Source organism: Mercenaria mercenaria, chromosome 1 (assembly GCF_021730395.1).
Source record: "Mercenaria mercenaria strain notata chromosome 1, MADL_Memer_1, whole genome shotgun sequence".
NCBI lineage: Eukaryota > Metazoa > Mollusca > Bivalvia > Venerida > Veneridae > Mercenaria > Mercenaria mercenaria.
The window spans coordinates 18,073,640-18,097,765 of NC_069361.1; the positions used below are offsets into that span (position 1 = coordinate 18,073,640).

The window sequence follows — 24,126 nt, forward strand, 5'->3', positions numbered from 1 at the left end:
TATACAGACTAAAATGCTTTGGAATGGAAAAAGTATGTTCTTGAATACACGAACTTTAATCAGCTAATATTGTAATTGCTTTTAAATTAGAGCATCATAATACGAACACTCTTTAGCGCGTAACATATTCACACAAGTTTAGGTCATATGGCGACGTTCAAGCTTTGAACGTAGATGAATTCCACAGGTACTGGGCTTTGCTTTAGGCACAGGCGGACACTAGGGTAGAACCGCAGACTTCCGTAAACCTACTTGATTGCTTCCTCACATGAAACAAATCTACATTCCATGCGAGATTTCGAACGAACAACAGCGATGGGCAAGTCGAAGTCAGCGACTTAAACCACTCAGCCATGGTGGTCCCTATATAAACAATATAGCAACAACATAAAATCTGGAAAGCTTGATTATAATAAATTTAAGCTATTTAACCACATAGCAACAACCTAAGAGCTAGTAAGTTTGATTATTAAAGATTTTTTTAAGTTTTCATTTCATTTCAGTCTCGATTTCCTGTCTCATGCAGACGTTTGGCTAGGAGGAGAAATTTCAATCAATGGAAACTTTTGGACTATTGACGGCAATGCAGACATATTCTTTGGTGTGCCAGATGTGGAGACTGTAAGTAAATAAATCAAAATTTAATGATAAATTAATGTGTTGTTGCTTTGTTGTTGCCATATAAGTATATTGAAACATATTTTCGAAATTCAACAATTCTGTTGATACTGATAAATTAATTGGGCTGACGACATAACAATACACCCAGTTGAAATCTAAAACAATATGCTCATGATTAAAGCTCATGACAAAAACCAATATTAATGATTCGGATTTGATATGAAATTCCATAAATTGACTTCGAAAAAAATGTTTATTGTTGTGTTAATAATATGTAACCAGCCACCCTTACGGGAACAAGTATTAAGAACATTTTGTTCAAAATATCACTTTTGTTTAACAAAATAAAGAAGCGTACTCTGAAACGCTCTTTGTAGTAAAATTTGACACTTAACATGTAACACGCTCAGCAACGTTTGGCAGTTTGATTATTAAGTCGCAGAACACTTTACTATAACAAGAACATGTATTACAAACGGAAATTCATTCAATTTTCCAGTTTTATTAAACGTTATTGACTTTTTTGTTTAAATCAGATTTAGCAATAAGTGTTGTAATATTCATTGGGTACATTCATTCGTACTGTAATAGAATTCCGCTTAAGCCGGTGCTAGGGGGGCGCACATTTTATTACCTCTTATGAACAGGTCAAACATAGTCATGGTTGCTTTCTATGGTTCCAGGGGATCTTCTAACAGATTTAATTGGAAAGAGCTGATGTTTTACTTGTCATGTTAATTCTAATTTTACATGGATGACATTCGATCTTGTTGCTTTGAGAAATTCAGACAGTGTCTAAGAAAGTCAATGTTTCTGGTGTAACACAATATACAAACGATCAAACCAAGACTTACATTTCAACTTTATTTTTTTCAGGTGTTAACGTCCATCTTTTTAGAAGAGTGGAATGCATATGCACGTGTGACAATGTCACCTTCATTGAACTTTAAGGTGTTTGGACAAGATTACAAAATAAGTTTGGCAAAATCTATAAATGCCGAGGTCGAAACGTATGCTTCAATTGGCGGTATGTATCAAGTATTCCGTAAATATATACCACGGTCTATATTCAGTCTATAACAAATGTAACCCAAAAGTTAATCTTTTTTATAAGTACAGCTATATTGATTTCAGTTTTGAAATAAGTTTAGGGGGCAGAATTGAAATATACAAATGTTTAACTGATGTCTCATCATTTAATATCCCTGATCCCACCTGCTTATTTCCCACAGAAAGGAAAAAAAATCCTCATGACCTCGATTCAGTGTTGTGAAGTGCGTTGTTCTCCATCTTGTTTCTATGATTCTTATACATTCTGTGCAGTAAATCACACCTATAGATGTCGGTCACGATCTGCAAGAACGAATTTGTGAGCAAGAGACATATATTTCAGGACGAAATATATCGAATTTGTGAAGATTTTTTTTTATTTCTGCAAGAAAAGTAGTGCTATTGTAGTGAAACTGTATTTTAATGTTTAGGCATGTCATTTTATTTGGTACTAACTGTATTCTTTGACAGACAAAGACAACATAGTTTCTAATAAGCAACATCAGTAAACAATTAGATAAAACTGTCATCTTCCTCTATATTTCAGACTTCACATAATGCTATACACCACCTTTAATATGAGAAAGTTTCTAAAGAATATAACACTGTATAGTATTAATATTACAAAATAACGTATTTGCAAGATGTAAAGAGAATCTATCCAGACGACAAATATTTTAATGTGGTGGATTTGTGACGATGTAAAAGTTTAAGAACATACGACCATATGCAAATATAAACATTGGTAATTTGTAAATGTACACGACTTATTCAGGCATCATGTTTTGGTCAGTGACAAATAGTATGTCTTTTTTGAGGCTGAAATTCCCAATTAAAAACATGAGCAAAACATGCTTAATATTAAACTGCAGAGCTGAATATGCATATATTGGTAAATATACATGTACTGTCATAAAACTAGCTTAAATCTGATATTTTGATATTGATCAATTTCACTTACCTCCAGCGAAGAAAGATATTTCTCATTTGAACGCTTTCCTTCATTCTTGTATTGAAAAGTCCCAGGCTCACACAATAAAAATGAAAAATATTGATGCAACAAGAGTTCTAAACAACTGTTTACCACATCACTTCGTTACCTGGATTATAATTTTAGCTCTGAAATAACTGTTGATGTCTGACCTCAAGAAGCAAACAGAAATGCAGCATATTCAAATATTAAAGAAGTCATTCCAGTACCATGGTTAGTAACTATCTGCCTGAGGATTTTGAAGATCAACCACATTAAAGTGAAAGTTTGACTATGGAGCCAGATATATTATGCCTCTTAAATTGAAAACGTTGTTTCAGAAGGTTATGACACTATTTTTCGACAAGAATGGACTGCATATACCTGTAGCCAGCCAATTGTTTTGGCACTTCTTGACGTCTTAAAATTCAGTCAAATCGATAATGAGTATACCATGCGTTTAACTAGAGAATGCTTGTTTTGTAGGGCTACCCCTATTTCATACTAAATTGATCCGACTCATGGGTATCTTTAAAGCTGCGAGTAATGTAACAGATTACGTACATACAAATTTGAAACATTAGATAGAAATTGTCAACTTTGACTGTCAGAATTTAAACAACTGCATGAATAGCAAATGTGCCACAATGCTAGATAACATACAAGACGAGAAAAATGTATCAATTGCAATATCTAAATCATAGAAATTTTGTATAAATAAAAAGTTACGACAGAATTCGGTAAAATATCAGTGAAATTTTGTTCAGCTGTGAACTGTCACCGTCTTCAGCTGAAAACATGAATATCTGGTTTGTAATCGTAACGCACTATTTTTCTGATAATATATGAAATTTTTGTCTTGGGTATTACAAACTTTTCAATATAGCCAATGTCCAAATTTCCAAATCAATATAGTTGTGTATATATACCGGTAAAAGAAAATCAATAGGATTTGATACAATATCGATGAAAGAATTTTGTAAGGTATGAACTGTCACAAAACTGATCTGAAAAGCGTACCTGTCGAGCTAGTAACCGAAACACACATTACTGTTACCTGAAATGTCTGTCTTGTATATAAAAAATTCAATATTACTGATATTTTTATATCAAAGGTTGTCGTCATATATCTGTCACACTGTAAAGAGCAATCCGTGGAAAAATAGCTCTATTTGAAACCTGTGACATTTAAGAAAGAAATTGCATCAGATCAATTTTATTATTTATCTTGTTTGTTCAATGAAAGTCACCTATACGAGGCAAAATAACACAAATTTATCAAAGGTACAAGAAATATTGAACTAAAATATCGATTATGTTAAAAGTCAATTTACTTTCCTGTTGAATGACGGCATATATTGCAGAATTCGTGCAGACACTTATATCACTTTGTTTACAAATCAGTTTCCGAGAGTCGTCAGAAACGACGTCTTCAAGTGACTGACATCTCTAGGCGTGCTTTTTAATTCTTCATTTGGTAGCAGACATAGCATGAACAATATTGCAGCACATTTCTTAGTTAAAGGCTTAGAATATTGACACAGAATCATCAGTTGTTACTATCGATATACTATAGAAAACATTATTCAATTTAAGGTACGAAATTTATTTTACCTTTTAGCAAAAAAAGTCATTTCGTTAACTTTATCAATGCTGTAGGTAACAACAGAACTTGGTGCGGAGAGACTTCTAACCCACCGGGAATATTCTTCACTGTACAGATGGAACTAGCCACCCCTTTTGAAGGTGTTCCAATACTAGAAGACTGGCATTCATCTATTAGGCAGAAGGCGTATGTTTTTGCGACTTCCGAACCCTCACGGACGTCCGCTGAAATCAATACTAGTGCATCTATTTTAAACTTGGACAATCACATTGTCAAAATCCTTGACTTGATGAACACTGAATTTCAAGCATTAGAAAATTTCCTCATTTTTAGAAATAGAACGCAGACTTTGGCTGATGACATTTTGCAAATTGTAATGTCTATAAAAGATCTTATTCAAAACTGTTTGACTGAGCAAGAGTCTGGAAAGTTTGACGATATTAAACCATTGCTAGACCAAATTTGGGCATTGTCCTTCGAACTGGAAAGACTTATTACTTTGTTCTTTTATGACACAGAGTTCATTGAACAAGAGTTATTTGCAAACTTTGAAACCAGCCTGACCCTTGAAATTGACGCTTTTAAGTACGAAATTTCCAACGTGCTATCAAGAGTCTCAAACACCTTGATACAGAAGGCAACTTCTTTCACAGGTTTTGGCCTTAAGTACACTGTAAATCTGGTTGTGAAGGGAGCAGAATTAGGTGAATTTGATATTGAAATTGTTTATTCCGCCGACAGCCTTTTAAAATGTAGCAGGTTTGATAAAGTGAAAGAGCATCTTGAAGGAGAGCAGGCATTTAGACTTTTGGGACGTGCATCATATAAAAAGAAGCTTAACAACTTTTTCAGCTACGAGAAAGGAATAGGCGTGGGAGCAGCTTTGTCAGTTACCAGTAACAAGTTTGTCTTTCAGCTGCAATTATTTGCAAAGTTGCTCGGAATGAAAGCCACCGGAGATCTGTTTCTTACAAATAATGGCCTTTACTTATACATTGAAGGTAATATTTGGGATATTTTCTTGGCACAACTTGACGTCTCTGCTGAAAATGGGAAGAACTGGTATGACCTGGTAATAAGAGTGCAAGGAAAGTTTGTTGCCAAAGCCCGTAAGAAGCGACAAATTCAGACTGAAAGCTCTTCATTTAAAGATAGTTATTTAAATGGTCTAAAAAAGGTGATAAACGTCATTGCTGATTATGCGAACAAAAGAATAGATCAAGGAAAACAAGGACTTACGAATGCTCAGTACCAGTTTTCCAAAGCACAAGAATGGCTTGAAGACAAGCAAATTAAACTGGACAACGCACATGCAGTGTTTGATACGGCAGTAGCGTCGCTAGAAACGGCCAAAGTAAAGCTTGAAGAAGCCAAAAAGCCTTTTGAAGAAGCTTTGGAAAAGCTCCGGAATGCACAGAAAAATATTGATAATCTTTGTAAAATTAAATCATGCAGCAGTATTTGCGTACCGGGAATCGAATGTGAAATACGTTGGAAGAAAGTTTGGTTTGTGACAATACCTTATCCGTGGTGCTGGTTGTCAAATTGTATGCTAAGAATTCCCGACCCGATTTGTGAGCTAGCAAACATAGCATGTAGAATAGTCAGAGGTATTGCGTACTTGGCATTAGAGGCAGCAAAACTATTTGTAAGATTACCTATGATTGCATTCGATATAGCAAAAGCTGCAGTGTCTTTAGCTCAGGTAATTGTTGATAAGTCACGCGTAGCTATCGACTTAGCAGCTGGTCTTTTCGAATTAGCTCAGAAGGGATTAGAATTTGCTAAAGGTGTTCTTGAAGCCGCCAAATTTGTACTTGATGGGGTTAAATTTGCACTGGGGGCTGCAGTAAACGTTTTGGAGTTTGTTATCGAATTCGGGCTAAAATCTATTATTGACGTTAAAAACTGTGGTTTTGATGTTGAAATATCAACAAAAGACTTACCAGTATTTGCTGTATTTTGTGATATCAATGCGTTTAAATTGGGCTGGAAAACAATTACAATTAAAGTTAATTTTAAGAATATTTTTCAAAGTATCTGGAATGCAGCACGTGCTACAATAGATGTGTTGATGAAGCAGATTAGTAGCATTTTTGGGATTGGACGGAAACGTAGAGAAATAGCCTTTAGATCAGTCGCAAAAATACATGAAGGCTTGTTGAGAACAATTAGGGAAGTCGGAATCGAAGAAACGTTTTTGAATGAAAGCATAGATATTTCAGATACTATTATTGGTATGGGGACCAATATTGATGAGGACTACGATAATAGAGTACATCTCTTCAATGTAAAATGCCAGAAAATGACCGTAGTAATGGATTTTATGGAAGCTGCATTCGAATCTCTTCGAGACATCGTCAATGAATCAATGTTTTCTATTAACGAAATAAGTTCAGTGATTGATGAACTTCAACAATACACGACAACTGGTCTGGCCGAAAATATGACATTAGAAAACCTGGGAATCAGTAAAGAGCATGCAGGAAATGATTACAATATGACTGATGAGGATTTTGAAAAGTTGATGGAAAACATCACTGAAGCTTTGGAAAACGATCTTCTGCTGCTTAAAATTAGCTCTGCTGCAAACTTTTCAATGGGAAACTTGGCTGAAATGATAGAGTCTATAGAGGCGATTAACTTTCTAGACAGTTGGTTTGTGGCAATGGCTAACACAACAACTGAATATTTCAATTCGACAGAATGTTTTGACTTTAAGGATTGTGTATTGTACTCAATTGCAACATTGTATGAGCTCTATGAAGCAGAAGATGTACCTGATATTGACAACATTAGAACGGCAATCCTTGACCTGGAAGCTGTTTTGATAGAACTTTTCCAGAATGAAACGCATGCAATATCTGATATTTCAATCGCGATGGATTCTGTGACAGCAAATGTAACTTACTTATCCGATGCTAATCCTTTTTGTTCTTTGGCACCAGCATTCGTATCCGATTTAAAGAATCAGACCGTACTGAACTCGACAGATATTGTTTTTACGTGTAATGCGACTGGCGATCCCTTCCCGCAGTTTTGGTGGTTAAAAAATGAAGAGTATTTAACTGATGAACATTTGATGCAGCTAACGATATCATCTGCGACACCCGATAACAGTGGTATATATACGTGCATAGCAGGCAATGTTGTTGCAAATATAACATCAAACGAGGCTCATCTTCTGGTTGTTATGCATGGTAGGTAATAATCAGATGTCATTTTGTACAGTAAGTTATGGCAGCAACAAATATCATTAGAATGCACGCATTAGTTAATCGTATTATAAATTTGTATTCTTTATTCAAAAGTAATAAACTAAGTTAATTTTAAATGAATAAAGTTAGATTTAGGTTTTGTTTTCATTCAGCTACCTAAGAAATATGTTAGTGAAAATAATTCAGTATTACTCGTCAACACTGAACTCTTTGAATCGCTTTCAGATGAAAACGAATGCGAGACTAGAAATGGTGATTGTGGGCATATTTGTACAAATGTTATTGGTTCGTTTGAATGCAGCTGTCACCAAGGATATACACTGAACGAAGACAAGTCGACATGTACACGTAAGCAGCACTTCCAAATACTTGTTTTCATAAAGAAAATGGATTTAAATGACAAGTACTCTATGCATAGTCTTTAATCTGACCATTTACATAATTAATGAGACTCGAGAAGATACATCTTTAATGTCAGAAGAAAGTTGAACACATTCTAGAACGAATAACATTTTAATGTATAAAATACTTATTTGTTTGGTTTTGGATTAGCTCCGGTTTTCAACAGTATTTCAATGACATAATGGCGGAGAGTAAACCTCACTAGTCTTCCTCAGTTCTGTATAGGTATTACTCGTTCTCTGAAAGTAAATGCCAACCTCTTCACCTTAATAAGATATAGAAACAAAGAAAAATATCAAACAGGGAATGCCACGCACCAAAAGCGCAACCTCCTCAAAACGAACCCCCCAGCACGCAAGACGAATTTCATGTCAAATCATCACGAATCACATTTACCACGGCGGGGAATCTAACCCTGCATAATGCATAGATCCGTGTTCTCTGTATTGAGCTAATATGGTTTTCTCTTCATATGATAGATATTTGACTTCTATATACAATGTCTCAGAATTATGGATGCGAATGTGATACATGATTCAGATACAGGTGCAAGATATGATGTACAGATTCATGTATAATATGTTAAAAGAATTGCTGTTAGCTTTGTGCTGTGTTTTTAGTACTTTATGCTTTAACAATTTTAGGGGATTCAAAAGAAGACGAAATTGCAGAAGATGAAGAAATCATGAACATAGGTACCGTTAATCTTGAAGTTAATTTTATAAAGAGGTCAAAATATTGCAGGGATTAATTTCCAACTTCATTGTACTAAAGACACTTAGAGCTGATGCGAAGTCAGGACTTTCCATTATCAGCATCAAAGACCCAATTTAATTTTAAATAAATGTAAAATACTTCGAAATATGCTGATAATATCCGTTTGAGAATCAGTCAAGTAAAAAGATTCTTTGGAGCACATAATACAACCAAGCGAATAATAGCAGACTCCGGTTGATTGAGTCTGTTCATGAGAGGAAATGAAATATGCAACACCCGTCACAGTATTATGAGTATAATTGAGTGTATTTCATTATCTAAAGAACCAGAATATATCAGTTTTCTTACAAGCACACGACCGTAACTTGATTTAACGATAATGTAGTGTTTATTTTGTTCAAGTATATAATATTAATTATTCCCTTCATATAGCACTGTTTGCATCGGGTGCTCTATTTGTAACGACGGCAATTGCTGTAACAGCGTTTATTGTCTACACAAAACTAAGGTACGTGTACTGTTTTATATGAAATGATACTTCAAATAGGTGTTTTATTCCAATAATGCTGCATTTTACAAAATAAATAATTGAATCAACACGGCTGACTACTCAGGAATAACATTTAAATAATTTTATATATTTAACGAATGTAGTTTTATCATCCTTTAAAGTGTGTTATATCATAATTCTTTATTGTTATAAAAATCCAAATGTAATGAGGAAACTTAATCTTCTTAATGCTTCTTCGTACTGTTAGAAAATTGCTTATTCTGCGTTCTTTTCTTGCACGGGTAGTTTGATGACGATTAATTCTTTCTTGTAAAACATCATAATTATTTTATTGCAATATTAAAACAAATGCATTTTCACACTCACAGCAAAGCAAAAGTATTACCAAACACTTTAGACATTGACGTTAAAGAGAGTGTGCAAACTGAAAAGAATTTATCCGATGGACCAGTGGTAGAAGTAGAAGAAAGGTCATTTGGTCCAGTTAAGACATCATTCAACAAGCGTGTCTTCACAATAAAGGTCGTACCAGTGAAATAACGTATACGATATCACAGGAAAAAGAAAACACTAGATTAATATCATATATAAAAATGATATAATATATGTTATATTACCAATGGACTATATTACAAGGAAATCAAGCGGCCAATATCTTTAAATGGTGTCCTGACTTTTACAATCCCGATTTACTTTAAATATTCAAAGCAAGCGTATTTACTTCATTTGCTTTGCGTATAGAAAATTAATTATATTCTGTATCATATGTTAAGGTTTTGGTAATTCATATCTCGTAGTGTTATTTAGTTTTAACTTTAATCATTACTTTCATTAAATTTTCATTTGATTTTCATGGATACTGAATGTAGGCCATGACTGTATTCTAAAAATATACAAACAAACATTAAAATTCTTTTCATCATAACATACATATGTTTAAATAGTTTTTTTGTTCAAACTAATTTTGTCTAGAAATAAAACAGTTTAAGATAGGAAAGAGCATTATGGGAATATTGTAATTAGATAGAAAAGAGCATTCTGTGAATAGTGCAATTCAACGCAGTTTTGTCTGTTGCACAATTTCATGTATTTTAAATGTCAAGAGGTAGAAAGAAACTGTTATTTAGGTAGCAGTTTTCCATCTCCTAGCATTCTTTTTGTGTAATTCACAACTAACTAGACAACGTTTAGAAGAAAGTTTCAAATCTCCTAAGTGCATTTAGAGCATATTTAGAGCATATATGTAAATTTGCCTCAGTGATTTTATTTGATATTAATGTTTTAATCATAAACATCGCCATCGTTTAACGTTATCATGACGTCACTTGTTGTACGCTGACGTGCTTCGGGTACGCCTAAGCCCTTACTGTGTTATTGTTGTTTGTTTTGCTGTAACGTTTTATTGTTGAATAATTTTACCTAATATTTAAACATATTAGACAAAATATATCAACTTTAAAACATATATAACTTCCACGTAGATAGAGTTGCATTTTTATTTTCTAGTAACAGTCTACGAACTTCCAGATCACCCCTCGTTTATCATTTTGTATCATTTTTGCTTATAACCAAATTGTCTTCGTCGTTATACAGAGGTCAATTGGTATGTTTCTGTTATTATCACTGTAGAAGATAAAATTTAATTGCTGAACAGTTTTGGTCAGGTACTTTTCGAATCTTTTATTATGTAAATGTTGAACAAAACTCTCTTCTAATTGTCAACATTAGCAAAGACAGCTGTCCAAGGTTAAGAAAGCATACACGATGTATATATTTCTTTTAATAAATGAAGCAAATATTTCAGTAATACCACAGGAATTGTTGACCTTTTAAAGCTTTGTATCTTTATGCACATCCTTAATGAGTTTTGTTATTCAGCACTAATCTGTAACATTCATTTGATTATTATTGTTTTTTAACCTTTAGATCTTGACCTGTATTGCACTTGTATCGATATATATATAAAGGACTTTTCTGACCGTAACATAGTACAAAAATGTTGCTTTCTTACCTCTTTGGCGTTCATTAAATATAAGTGTAAGGCGTCACTAAAACGTATATATACATTCGTCTGCAGAAAGTATCATCTGGAAGACGTTTTTGTTTAAATGTTGTTTTTCAACGACAATTGCCCCCGTCGATTTTTCTTTGTGTTATTAGAAGTACACCGTTTTGCGCTATGGTAAATTTTGCGCTGCTTGATATATCTTTATTTATTTGCTTTTTATATTAAAATATTTAGCGAATGCACATGACTGTTTATTAAAATATTTACTCACCTTAAATCTTGTATTAAATTATATTTCCCATTGATAGATATGTAATATATTTCGTTATGATTTCAACACTTGGGATGTACTTTGATCTCAAACTTAATGCAAGGTGCTGTTTGAGAAATTAGTTTGACCTACACACTAACGGTTTTGTCAAATTGCATAATTTACAGGTAGGCAGACTTCCACTTCGTGTCGATACTCATGTATACTTCCTGATTAAAATACACAACTGTGACACAGTCGGAATATGAATATACTATTAGACGTTTTGTATGTTTGTTTAAACAAAACGAATGGAGCCATTATCTAAGTGTGCAACCCGTGACTGTAATACTGCTTGAATGGCATCTGGTGTCTTCCACTACCATCAGAAGTTTTCGTTGATGTCAAATTTTGAAATTCTCGAAAAATTAAGCTAAATGAACTCTTCCTATGTGTCATAGGGTGAAGAAAATGTGCAGTCAGTCCGGGGCTCGAACCCGGGACCCATCGCTTACAGGGCGAGTGCTCTACCGACTGAGCTTACCGACTGCCTAACATATCTTCTCCCCTAACGTGACCAATCCGGGCCGTGACATGCATCTCATTAAAACCTATGTGTCCGCCATATTCCTTCATCCATTGCTGTTTACTGCTTCTTTAAGTGTGAAATATGTAGAAATCCTTGTTTAAAGCCTTGTACTAATTTATCAGAAGAAAATGGAACGTACTTATACACGGTGATCCATAATATATGATAACATAAATAACTTTAATAACTTTGTCAGTTTTTACAATAATCTATATTGTAATATATATTAGCAGACATATTAAGTGTTTTACACATAAACATCATTTTCATACGTAACTTTCATCAGTTACAATAGATATTCAAAATGGCCTCGAGCCCTCGATTTTGAAAAACGAGCTGTAAACGACGTCGACCGGTCTACCAGTGTTTTCATAGCGTCTGTCTCTAATAATTCCTCCAGCATTTTGAGACTAATCTTCTTAATCTACTGTGCAGATGGAGTAGCCGCTTCTGGGTACATTTTTTTAATTTGCGTACAATTTGCGTACAGCAAGTTTTTGAGATTTACCTAATTCATATTTATTTGAAAAAAAAATCTGCATTTTCCGCTATCTTGGAAACACTGAAAAAACATATGACGTCATTGGCGTCACGTTGACGTCACATGCACTCATTCTACCTGTCTAATAAAAAACTTGGGCCAATTAGCTTTCTAACAAGTGCTCAACCGTTTCTCTATCGCAAAAACTGACAAAGTTATTGCAGTTACTTATATTATCATATATTACGGAACACCCTATATTACCTGGAGAACATAAAAGGGAAGATTCGTTTGGCGACGAATAAAAATAAAGTTAGTGAAACTTGTGTAAAAGTACTAATTTCATCGGCTTGTTTTCGTTATGCCCAACTTGATATTTTGTAGGAACAAAAATTTTATTAGTAGGACTGCCCCTTTTAACGCTAGAAATACGTCCTCCTTCCATAAATGATTATAAAAGAAAATGATATTACATTGATTTACAGAAGTCTTGTAGAAGTAATTTTACAAACGTGAAAATAAAATATTTGCTGTAGAACATCTTGAGTAGACAGCTATAAAATCTTTGAGAAACAAAAACAAATTGATTTAACACTGTGGCCTTATCTTTATACATGTATAGTAAAAATCAAATTTAATTGTATTATAAGACGTGTATTGACTTGGTCTGAGCTTGGACTACTAAAATATTTGGCACATCTTTCAGAAGCAATTACTAAAATGTGTGTCGATCCTGAACACAACACTTACATTTAAGGTAGTTCTGCAAGTGTGGAAAGCCGGATGTGTTGTAGTAACTTTTGTTGACATTTGACTTGTGGCGATAACTGACTGCGACAGAATGATTTTGAAAACTTCTAGGTACGATGGTAGTAATTCGCGGGATATAACTCCTTGGTCCACTTGATTGTAGTCCGTATCAGTATAAGTGCCACTTAGTGAATGCCATTTTCATGCAAACTTTATTGATGCTTAGGTGTAAAAGGAAATATCTGCGGATGATTCTAAGCTAAGTTAGCTAAATTATATGGTTCAAAGGTTATGTAGAAGCCGCTGGGTAAAATGAAAGAGGTCAGTGAAAGTTCTTGATGTCTATCTACGAAATTTTAGCGTCACATGACCAACAGACCTTCATGCCAAGATAGCCTGACAAGACGTTAAAACTTTAAATACTGATAAAACGTGTTATACGTTGTTATTTTTAACTAGAAAATAATAACGGAGTCATTTAGTACCTTCTAACGTAGAATAAAGCACTGGCATGGAACTTCAAAATCGTAATTTTCCCATAGACTGTCATAATGAAACTTGACTGAGGTCCATTTGTTAAAATAGTCTAGCATATATCCAGCACACGACACTTTCTTCTTTACTCTTCGAATTTTCACAGTGTGTCTTGAAGTTTTTAGAAAAAAATAACGGTTGTTTAATCAAACTCTGTATTGCAAAAAAATATGATCTGAACATGTAGAACTACCTCAACTATTACCCTGCTAAATTTCTGAAATGGATTGGTATGTCATTCAATTTGGGCAGTACTATTTATTAATTAAATCTGCACTGTTCGCAAAGGCAAAATTACTTGCCGCTATCAGGCTAAATGTTAAATGAACGATAGCGTTGACTAAGTACTGGATAATTGACACATCAGCTACATGTCATTTTTATATAAATCAAATTGCTACAAGTATACTAATTGAACTGAAAAGTATTCGTCCAGACTATAAACTTATGTCATATTTATACGGGTTTGCTGGCTTCGAATCCCTATTCCATCACCGAAGCGGATTCAAACCCTGCTCGGTTCGTCATGTGAGGAAGCTATTCAGCCAGCTTGCGGAAGATTTGTGGTTCTACCCCAGTGCATACAATGTCATAAATAATGCATTTAGGAGCATCCGGGGCCTTCCCAACATTTCAAAGCAAGAAAGTGGTCGTAATACCTGATACGAGTCCACTAAACAGTTTATAACACAGATTATAAGCCATATTTTCTAAGGGTTTATAAATTCTAAGTTTTAAATACCACCTTTATTAATGATATGACTTTCATTACTATCTTTAATCAACATTGTTTGAGAAGAAACGCATGACATGTAAACATATTGAAAGGATTTTTATTTGTTTGGCCTTTCTAACAGAATTGACGACAAACTCAGTTGGCCTTTCAATATGCAATTAATCCTCAAATACCGATTTCGCAGGTTCAAGAGGCCAACACACGTGATCTTCAACTAGTAACCATAGATACTAGTATGAAGTCTATCACAAGCCGTTTGACTTCATGTTACTAAACAAATTTATTTGTATACAATATATAAAGTCAAGTAGTAAGTGATATCTGTATTAAGTTGTAAGTAAATTTTCTGCCAGCTTCTGCGTATGTACTTTGAAAAATTTCTACGACTTGTTCAAACCAGATTATTTGAAACCATAGAAAAGAGAACAACAAGACAAACAATTATGACCAATACGAAATGAAAAACGAACTTCAGTATTTTTAAAAAAAAACAACTTTTGATAATAAATGCTATAAAGATAATAAGCTTGAACACTACAAACTGTCATAGTCTAATGCAATGTTTGACATTTCCAAAATTTTCTGCCAACATGTAATTCATTATATTAGATGACAACTTACATCATCAATATACTTTCGTACTTTATCATGAGAAGAAATGGCATAAAAAGTCGCAGTTGTTGAAACATGCAGACCATTTCTCATAAAACTGCAGAAACTTAAAGACCGGCCTCCAACGCCTCTCTGACTACATCCCTTACAGAGCTATCCTCATTTGTTGTAAAAAGGACCCACGAATCAGCAATGGTTTTGACTGGAACCTTGTCGTCCACGGGATTATAGGACTGGAATAATTTGTTGACAAGCTCGAGATTCTTGTGTCCATATGCAAAGTATGCCTTTTGGAACGCATCCTTGGTTATCATTCCGTCACCATTCGTTTCAAAGATCTTATATCCTGTTTCGAAACACTTCTTCATACGTTCTTCAAATTTTCCCTTGTCAGCTTTGAAATCGTCGTTGTTCATGTCGACAAATTCTTGTTCATATATCGGACCTTGTTTGCCTCGGAAGTAATATTCATCCATTAACCCTCGCAAGGCTTCGACTACCTCCTCTTTATGCTCTGGATCCAAGTGACTGAGACGGGCATATCTTGCCCTGAAAACGTTAAAAAAAAGTCTAACACGTGCCTTGTCCTTCGGGATCATGGTTTGTCCGGAAAAGGATGTAGTATATCTTGTAACTAAGGTAGACAGAGTTAAATTATTTATTAAACAGTAGGAATTTATCATACAATTTGTAATTAAATGTGTTAGTTGCTAAAATCTCGCGTTTGTTTGTCTCTGTCCCTTGAAGTAATTTTTTATACAAATTTGAAGTACATAACCTTCTAAAGGTTTTTCATTTTGAAAGAAGAAGGAAAATACGGATACAGTTCTGCTTATTTTTTATTTTGTTCTTATTTGTAGAAGTATGTGCGGTAGCTTTCTAATATCAGCTTAAATGTATATATGTCGTGGAGCTCGTGTTACCAGGTAAGACATTTTCTTTCATTTTAAGCAACTATATGTGAAAAGGATTTTTCAACGGCTTCAGTGCTATATGAAATATAAGGGTTAATATATGGACAGATTATCAAATACTAAACGTTTTACCCTATATCATCTTATAGTTACAAGCAACCGTGGCAACAGGGATGTTTAAAATATCTTACTTCTTACTTTTATATTAATTTCTTTGAAAAGTATGAATTAAATTTATCTTTCCCGTTTCATAGTTTTAAAACATTTTATTTTGAAGGTAAGTAATACATTTGTTTAATTATCGTTTGTTTAAGAGGGTCATGATGACCCTATATCGCTCACCTGTTAAACCTGGCCTTGGAATCATCAAGATAAACATTCTGACCAAGTTTCATGAAGACAGGGTCATAAATGTAGCCTCTACAGTATTAACAAGCTGTTCCTTTGATTTGAGTGGTGACTTAGTTCTTGACCCCACATGACCCAGTTTCGGACTTGGCAAAGGAATCACCAAGATAAACATTCTGACCAAGTTTCATGAAGATTGGTTCAAAGATATGGCCTCTAGAGTGTTAACAAGCATTTCCTTTGATTTAAGCGGGTGACCTAGTTTTTGATCCCACATAACCCAGTTTCAAACCTGGCCTACCAATCATCAAGATAAACATTCTGACAAAGTTTCATGAAGATAGGGTCATAAATGTGACCTCTAGGATATTAACAAGCTTTACATTCGATTTGACCTGGTGACCTAGCTTTTGACTCCACATGATCCAGTTTCGAACTTGGCCAAGATATTATCAAGATAAACATTCTATGCAAGTTTGTATCAAATCAAAGCATAAATGAAACCTCTATATGGCTGAAAGGTCCAATATAGAAACTTTTTCCCCTTTTCGGGGCAGTAACTCTAGAACCCATGACGGAATCTAGCCAGTTTTCGAAAGGAACCGAGGTATTTTTGTGACGTAAGTTGTAAGTGTAGTTAAAATCCAATGTAAAATGTACCTTCTATTGTGTTCTCGAGGTAAAATTAACAAATCTTGGCTCTTTCGGTGGTCAATCAGGGGCCGTAACTCCAAAACCTATGATTGGATCTGCCGGATTCATCATGGAAACCAAGATCTATTGTTGTTAAAGATATTTTGCAAGTTTGTATCAAATCAAACCATAAATGAAGTCACTATATGGCTGCAAAAGCCAAAATAGCAATTTTTGGTCCTTTAAGGGGCCCTAACTCTAGAACCCATGATGGGATCTGGCCAGTTTTCAAAAAGAACCGAGATATTAGGCCAATACAATTTGGGTGCAAGGTTTATTAAATTCAATTGCAAAATGTGGTCTCTATCGTGTTCACAAGCCAAACAATAGCAAAGTTTGGCCCTTTAAGGGGCTATAACTCTGAAACCCATGGAAGAATCTGGCCAGTTTTCGAAAGAAACCGAGATATTGCTAGTATGCCAATACAAGTTGTCGGCAAGTGATATTAAAATCAATTGCAAAATGCGGTCTCCATCGTGTTCACAAGCCAAAAATTGCAAATTTTGGCCCTTTTAAGGGGTCATAACTCTGAAACCCATGTCGGAATCTGGCCAGTTTTCGAAAGAAACCGAGATAATATGCCATTACAAGTTGTGTGCATGTTTTATCAAAATTGATTGCAAAATGTGGTCTCTATCGTGTTCACAAGAAATTGTGGACGGGAAATTGTGGACGGACTACGGACAGACGGACGGACGAAGGGCGAACACAAAACCGGTGAGTTTAAAACGTATCAAATAAAGCTTAAGACACTTGCCTCTGACTTCTTATTGAAAAATCCTATGTGCTTGCAATTATTATTCTCATAGACCATACAGCAAAATACAGGTAGACGGACGGACATATGACTACATTTCTACACACTCCTACTCCATCCCCTCCTAAATAAGAGAGCCCTGACGGCTCTTTATCGCTCCCCCGTGACAGTGTGAAACATATTATCATACATAAGTGCATTGTCAATGTAGTGTTCAAGCATTATAATACAAAGCTCAGGGCATTGTTGTTTAAGACAATGATATTTAATTTGGTCAGGATGTGCCCTTTCAAACTTAATATTATCGGTCAGACAATGTTTCTGTACTTGAAGTAACAGTAATTCTATTAGAGCAGCAATGACATTGAATCCCTAAATGCATTAAATTATTCTAAATTTGGGATGTGATGTCTGATTTCTTTTTCTTACAGTTTTTCATATATATTTTAAAATGAAATTAATGACCTTCAACTCGTGGCCAGTTTTGACACAACTGGCGTAATTGTAACAACTTTTGAAGACAATTACTTAACAATGCTACTTATCAAATAGGGCATAACAGTTACAGTCGACAATATTCTTAATTTAGTAAAAGTAAAATAAGTCAACATTGTGACCTCACGGGCATGATTTCGACTAAAATGGTAGAGGTCCTCCACACAATGCTACATGCCAAATATTTAACCGCTAAGCTTCGAGGTACATTGTATATACAAGAAGATTTTAAATGTTTTCTTTTACAAACCACTGACATCATGTGACGCTTTTTACAAGCAAGTGTCACCTTGTGACGCTTATAAATTCCAACCCAATTGAGAGCCATGATTTGAACCAACATGGTAGAGAACCACTACACAAAGCTATATGCCAACTTTCTAAGGGCTAGGCCTTGAAGTTTTAGACAAGAGTTTTAAACAAGATGATCATGATGACCCAGAATCGCTCACCTGAGTAATATGAGCAAAATGTTTAAAATGGCAAACTGATGCTAAAATATTAGAAAGTAAGTCAGTCGGTCACATTCATGGTCACTGAAAGTCAGTTTTAAGATCGGTGTGCAAAAACTGTGCATGTCATCCAAATTTCAAGGCTGTATCTTAAAAATCAAGAAAGAAGGTCAGTAGGTCAAGGTCGCTTAGTGTCATCAGGTAGTTATAATTAAACAGTCCAGGAAATATGATCTGATAATTTTTGAAGTATTTATTCCTATAAACATGTAACTCATTTAAAAAGTGGCCCCAAGGCGGGGCCTCTTTTCACCCCAGGGGCATAATTTGAACAATCTTGTTAGAGATCCACTAGGCAATGCTACATACCAAATATCAAAGGCCTAGGCCTTGAACATTCAGACAAGAATTTTATTTTTTTCCCTATATAAGTCTATGTTAAATTTGGGACCCCAAGGCAGGGCCTCTTTCCACCCCAGAGGCATAATTTGAACAATTTTGGTAGACGACCACAAGGCAATGCAACATACCAAATATCAAAGGCATAGGCCTTGCAGTTTCAGGCAAGAAGATTTTAAAAGTTTTTTCCTATATAAGTCTATGCAAAACTTGAGACCCCCAAGGGGCAGGGCCTCTATTCACCCCAAGGTTATAATTTGAACAATTTTGGTAGAGGACCACAAGGCAATGCTACATACCAAATATCAAAGGCCTAGGTCTTGTGGTTTTAGACAAGAAGATTTCTAAGTTTTTTTCCTATATAAGTCTATGTAAAACTTGTGACCCCCGGGCGGGGCCTCTTTTCACCCCAGGGGCACAATCTTAATAGAGGACCATTTGATGATGTCACATGCAAATATCAAGGCTATACGCCTTGCGGTTTTGGACAAGAAGTTTTTCCTTTCGTTTGCCATGGCAACCAGAGTTTTGTATGTTATTCATTTTTTGAACAATTTTGAAAGGGGGCCACCAAAGGATCATTCCTGTGAAGTTTGATGTAATTCTGCCCAGTGGTTTTCAAGAAGAAGATTGTTTTAGAAAATGTTGACGGACGCACGACGGACGACGCACGACGCACGACTGACGACGCACGACGGACGGCGGACATTGAGCGGTCACAAAAGCTCACCATGAGCCTTTGGCTCAGGTGAGCTAAAAACGTAATCTCAGGGACATGGTCTGAATAAATTTGATACAAGAACACATACCAATTATTTAAGCTCTTGGTCTGGCGGAATTTGGACAAGAAGATTTACATCTTCTAATATGTTTAGATCTGGCGGCAATGTTGTTCAGACTATTGAAACCGTTTAAATATATTAGGAGACCTTACTGCCAGAATGTTGTTTGGTGAAAATTCATCTACTTGTGCACGAGAAGACATTTTTCGAAGCAAATTGCGGACAGCGGACGGATGTCGGACATCCAGCGATCTTAAATGCTCTCACCATGAACACTGCTATCGTGAGCTAAGAAGCAAACCAATGCATTAAGATATTTTGACTTATAACTAAGACTATCAATTTTAAAAAAGTACTATATTACTTCAGCACATGAACATGTGCAGTAACAAAGGTGTAATATAATGCAAAGAACAAGAGCATATAAAAATATAATTTAGTCATATATATTTACTCGTCTTGTGCTTCGTCTTCTCTAGAATATTGCCCCGTGCCTTTTACGTCCAAAACCCGAAACCATAGCCTCCATTTATTAATCAGAAACTCTTTAGCCATCTGGATCTAAAATAAAGATTTATGGTATCACTTAGTTTTTTTTTCATCGAATAACCTGATCCTTAAGTCGATTTTATTATCCAATAATAATAGAATATACAAATGTTTGCTTGAATCCGTTTCAGCTTTGAATTTATACATGTTTAGTTTTTTTTCTGTCGGTTGAGTGTAATTACTTTTCACGTCCCAAACTAATTATCACAGTTACAATAACTGCATAATAAAAGCTGGTGTTAATGCTCTAGGTACGTTTTGGTTTTCAAAAATATATCAAGCAAATAGAAATAATTGCCTTACCTCTGTTTACAAGCTAATTCCCAGAGAAGCACTGGCTGGCAAAATGCAAACTTTAGACATTATTTTCCTAGTGAATCACCCTCCTCTGGTAAAGGTACACATTCTGATAGTCTGGGAAAATAACATGTATTAACACAATTTCAACATTGTTTCATTAATGTTGTATTATCAAAATTCTATATCCCACAAATTTGATCCATTAAAACGTTCCAACAAAATGTGTGAAAACCGTAAAACCGTTCATACAGTATATGCAACAGTTTCGTAATATATGCGACAATTTCGTAAAACAGTTCCTATAATCTATGGAACAGTTTCGTTAAACGGTTCCTACAATATATGCGACCGTTACGTGAAACCTTTCCTAGAATATATGCGAAAGTTTCGTTAAACCGTTCCTACATTATGTGACATTTCCAAAAAACCGTTCCTACAATGTATGCGGCAGTTGTGTATATGTGAGAAATCCATAAAACCGTTCCTACAATATATGCCACAGTTTCGTAAAACCGCTTCTACAATATATGGGACAATTCTGTAAAACCGTTCCTACAATATATGCGACAGTTTCGTAAAACCATTCCTAAACCATTCCTACAATATATGCGACAATTCCGTAAAAAGCGTTCCTACAATGTATGCAACAATTCCGTAAAACAGTTCCTACAATATATGCAACAGTTTAGAAAAACCGTTCCTACAATATATACAACAGTTTCGAAAAACCGTTGCCACAGTTTCGTAAAATCTTTTCTACAAAATATGCGACATTTTCATAACACCGTTCCTTCAATATATGCGACAGTTTCGTAAAACCGTTCTTACAATATATGTGACATTTTCGTTAAAACGTTCCTACAATATATAGCTTATAAAACGGTTCGTACAGTATATACGACTGTTCCTTAAAAACGTTCCTACAATATATTTGACAGTTTTGTAAAAACGTTCCTACAATATAAGTCACGGTTCCGTAAAACCGTTTCTACAATATAAGCGTTAGTTTCGTCAAACCATTCCTAAATATATGTAATATTTCTGTTAAAACATTCCTATACAAAACAAAGGGTGACTCAAGTTCTTCCAGTGCGTTGAACTCTTCTAAAGCTAGATAGTAGAATGGGGTAAATATGTGGCAAACATAACGGAATTTGTTTGAAATTTTTCCGATACGATGATATAGTCGAAATTTTTAATGAAACAAGATAAACGCTTTTTAACAACATTCAAGCACAGTTCAGCAAAAGAACACAGAGCCCTTATATTTGGAAGATATTATCAAAATCAGTATATATTTATTACTCTTATGAGGGTTTTGCATTTTTGTTTTCAAAACATCACTGTCAAAATGACCAGGGGATTTCGGTACAGTTGTCTTCTGAAGGACCCATAGATTATTGCTTATCTCTAGCTACACTTACTCGTTAATGAGGTAAAATAAAACAAACGGTTCAACGAAAACGAATAAAATAAATATAGATATATATGTAGTGACTAAAATTAAAAATAAAAACAGAAATGGCTGACAAATTTATTTATAAATTCAAAAAAAAGCCAAAAATATTTTTACAAAACAGTTTTCATTAGCAATCATTTAATACAATTTACAAGAAGTTAAAAATTCCTATACCAAGCGTTTGTCAAATATTGTGCCGAATATATATACTTGCTACACATACGTCTACACTTTAAAACTTCAAATGTAGGTATTACAATACTTTTTAACCATGAACAAACAAATAGTCTGTTCTGAATTTTCACACAACTTGGAGGCATGTACGTACATTCATCCATGCACGTGTAAAATGTCAACCTCTTTATTGATAACGTGATTCATCGTAGGAATGTATGATAACGAATATTTTGAAGGTATTTACGTCAGAAACATAGCAAATGCTACATTTAGTTATAGCCTTGAGAACTGAATCTGGAATTCGAATGATAAGACATATCACGTGTGTAAATAATGTAAACAGGCAGCTGAAGCCTGCAACCGATAGATATCGTTTCAACAGAAGATTTTATGCACGGATATTATGTAATCAAGGCTCGTATTCCTCGACTTATAGAAAAGTGAATGATTGTCGTTTTAAAGTTTAAGACTATTATAGATTCTTTTCATCATTTGTTTTCACATCACTGGTTTGTACTCTTGGAAGTTTTGAAGGGTACTGTACTTACTGTTACTCGACAGTCATTATCTACCCTAACCTAAAATCCTTATAGATGCGATTACATTTTGTGTCAGATATCTGTAGTGAAGATAGCCATTTATAATTTAGTGTACCTTAACCCCCGCCAAAATTACATTTACTCGTTTGTCATTGTGTTGTTCTATTGCCCTGCCACAACACGACATAAAAAGCTGACAGTTTCCTTTTTATAAATCTTTTAGTGGGTTGTCGTTATTGCCAGGTTAACAAAACGACAAACAACAACATATTAGAAATTTTTCAAATGGCAAGGACCAATGAACGATATTTTTCATTAGTTTTTGTGTAGTTTTGACACCCCCGACGGAACGACGGTTTTCAGGACGCCGTAATCAGCATGGACGTAAGTGCTATTCTTTTGTTCTGTCGCGCTGCCTTTTCCCTTCTGTCGTTTTGGTAGGGGGCAACACAATGTAACAATACCGAAAGCTGAAAATGTTTAGCTGTTGATTGTGGTGCAACACAACGAACAGAACCAAGCCACGATAAATTTTCTTGTGGCCTCGTCACTCGAAATACAGGCGGTCTATTTTCAATTATTACGAGCCAGTAAAAAACCTTTTTACACAAAGGGACATTTCGAATCGCAAAGGTAGCCCGACATCCAATAATAGAATAAGACAAGTTTTACAAAAATAATAAAACACAAACAGACAGATATCGAGCAATTACACAAAAAATAATGAAACATTGAATACGTGTAAAACACACATATACAATGAGAACAACGAAATACAGAGTTATAACGTACATACAATTATAATGATAGCATTGAAGTATAATTAGCAACCTTTGACATGTCATACATTTCACATGTCATACATGAATCGTTATATAGAGTAAATAGAACAAGTATGTGTTCGGCATTGTGCATTTAGAAATTCATCGTTATATAGAGTAAATAAAATAATTATTTGTTGGGTATCATGCAATTAGAAAAACATCGTTATACAGAGTTAATCAAACAAGTAGTAGTTGGGCCTCGTGCATTTAGAGGATAAATCGTAATACAAAGTTAATCAAACAAATATTTGTTGCGCATCGTACATTTAGAGGATGAATCGTTATACAGAGTTAATCAAACAAGTATTAGTTTGGTATTCGTGCATTTAGAGGATAAATCGTTATACAGAGTTAATCAAACAAATATTTGTTTGGCATCGTAC

The 24,126-nt window shown here is 34.6% G+C and overlaps 2 protein-coding genes across 2 annotated transcripts in view; one reads left to right on the top strand and one right to left on the bottom strand.

Moving 5' to 3' along the window:
• Positions 1 to 11,380, top strand: part of LOC123544865 (uncharacterized) — a 67,813-nt gene extending 56,433 nt beyond the window's left edge. The window contains exons 30-36 of the mRNA XM_053517391.1: positions 504 to 621; positions 1,498 to 1,648; positions 4,301 to 7,447; positions 7,691 to 7,813; positions 8,512 to 8,562; positions 9,017 to 9,092; positions 9,464 to 11,380. Coding sequence (XP_053373366.1) covers positions 504 to 621; positions 1,498 to 1,648; positions 4,301 to 7,447; positions 7,691 to 7,813; positions 8,512 to 8,562; positions 9,017 to 9,092; positions 9,464 to 9,635 — 3,838 coding nt within the window. The 3' untranslated portion in view covers positions 9,636 to 11,380. The remainder of the gene's footprint in view (positions 1 to 503; positions 622 to 1,497; positions 1,649 to 4,300; positions 7,448 to 7,690; positions 7,814 to 8,511; positions 8,563 to 9,016; positions 9,093 to 9,463) is intronic.
• Positions 11,381 to 14,704: 3,324 nt separating this feature from the next.
• LOC123544863 (sarcoplasmic calcium-binding protein-like) lies at positions 14,705 to 20,848 on the bottom strand. Its single transcript, XM_053541107.1, has 3 exons — positions 20,748 to 20,848; positions 20,350 to 20,456; positions 14,705 to 15,604 (listed from the first exon to the last, which is right to left on the bottom strand). Exons 2-3 carry the CDS (start codon positions 20,448 to 20,450, stop codon positions 15,163 to 15,165), a joined length of 543 nt encoding a protein of 180 aa, XP_053397082.1. The 5' UTR covers positions 20,451 to 20,456; positions 20,748 to 20,848; the 3' UTR covers positions 14,705 to 15,162.
• Between the last annotated feature and the right edge of the window lie 3,278 nt (positions 20,849 to 24,126).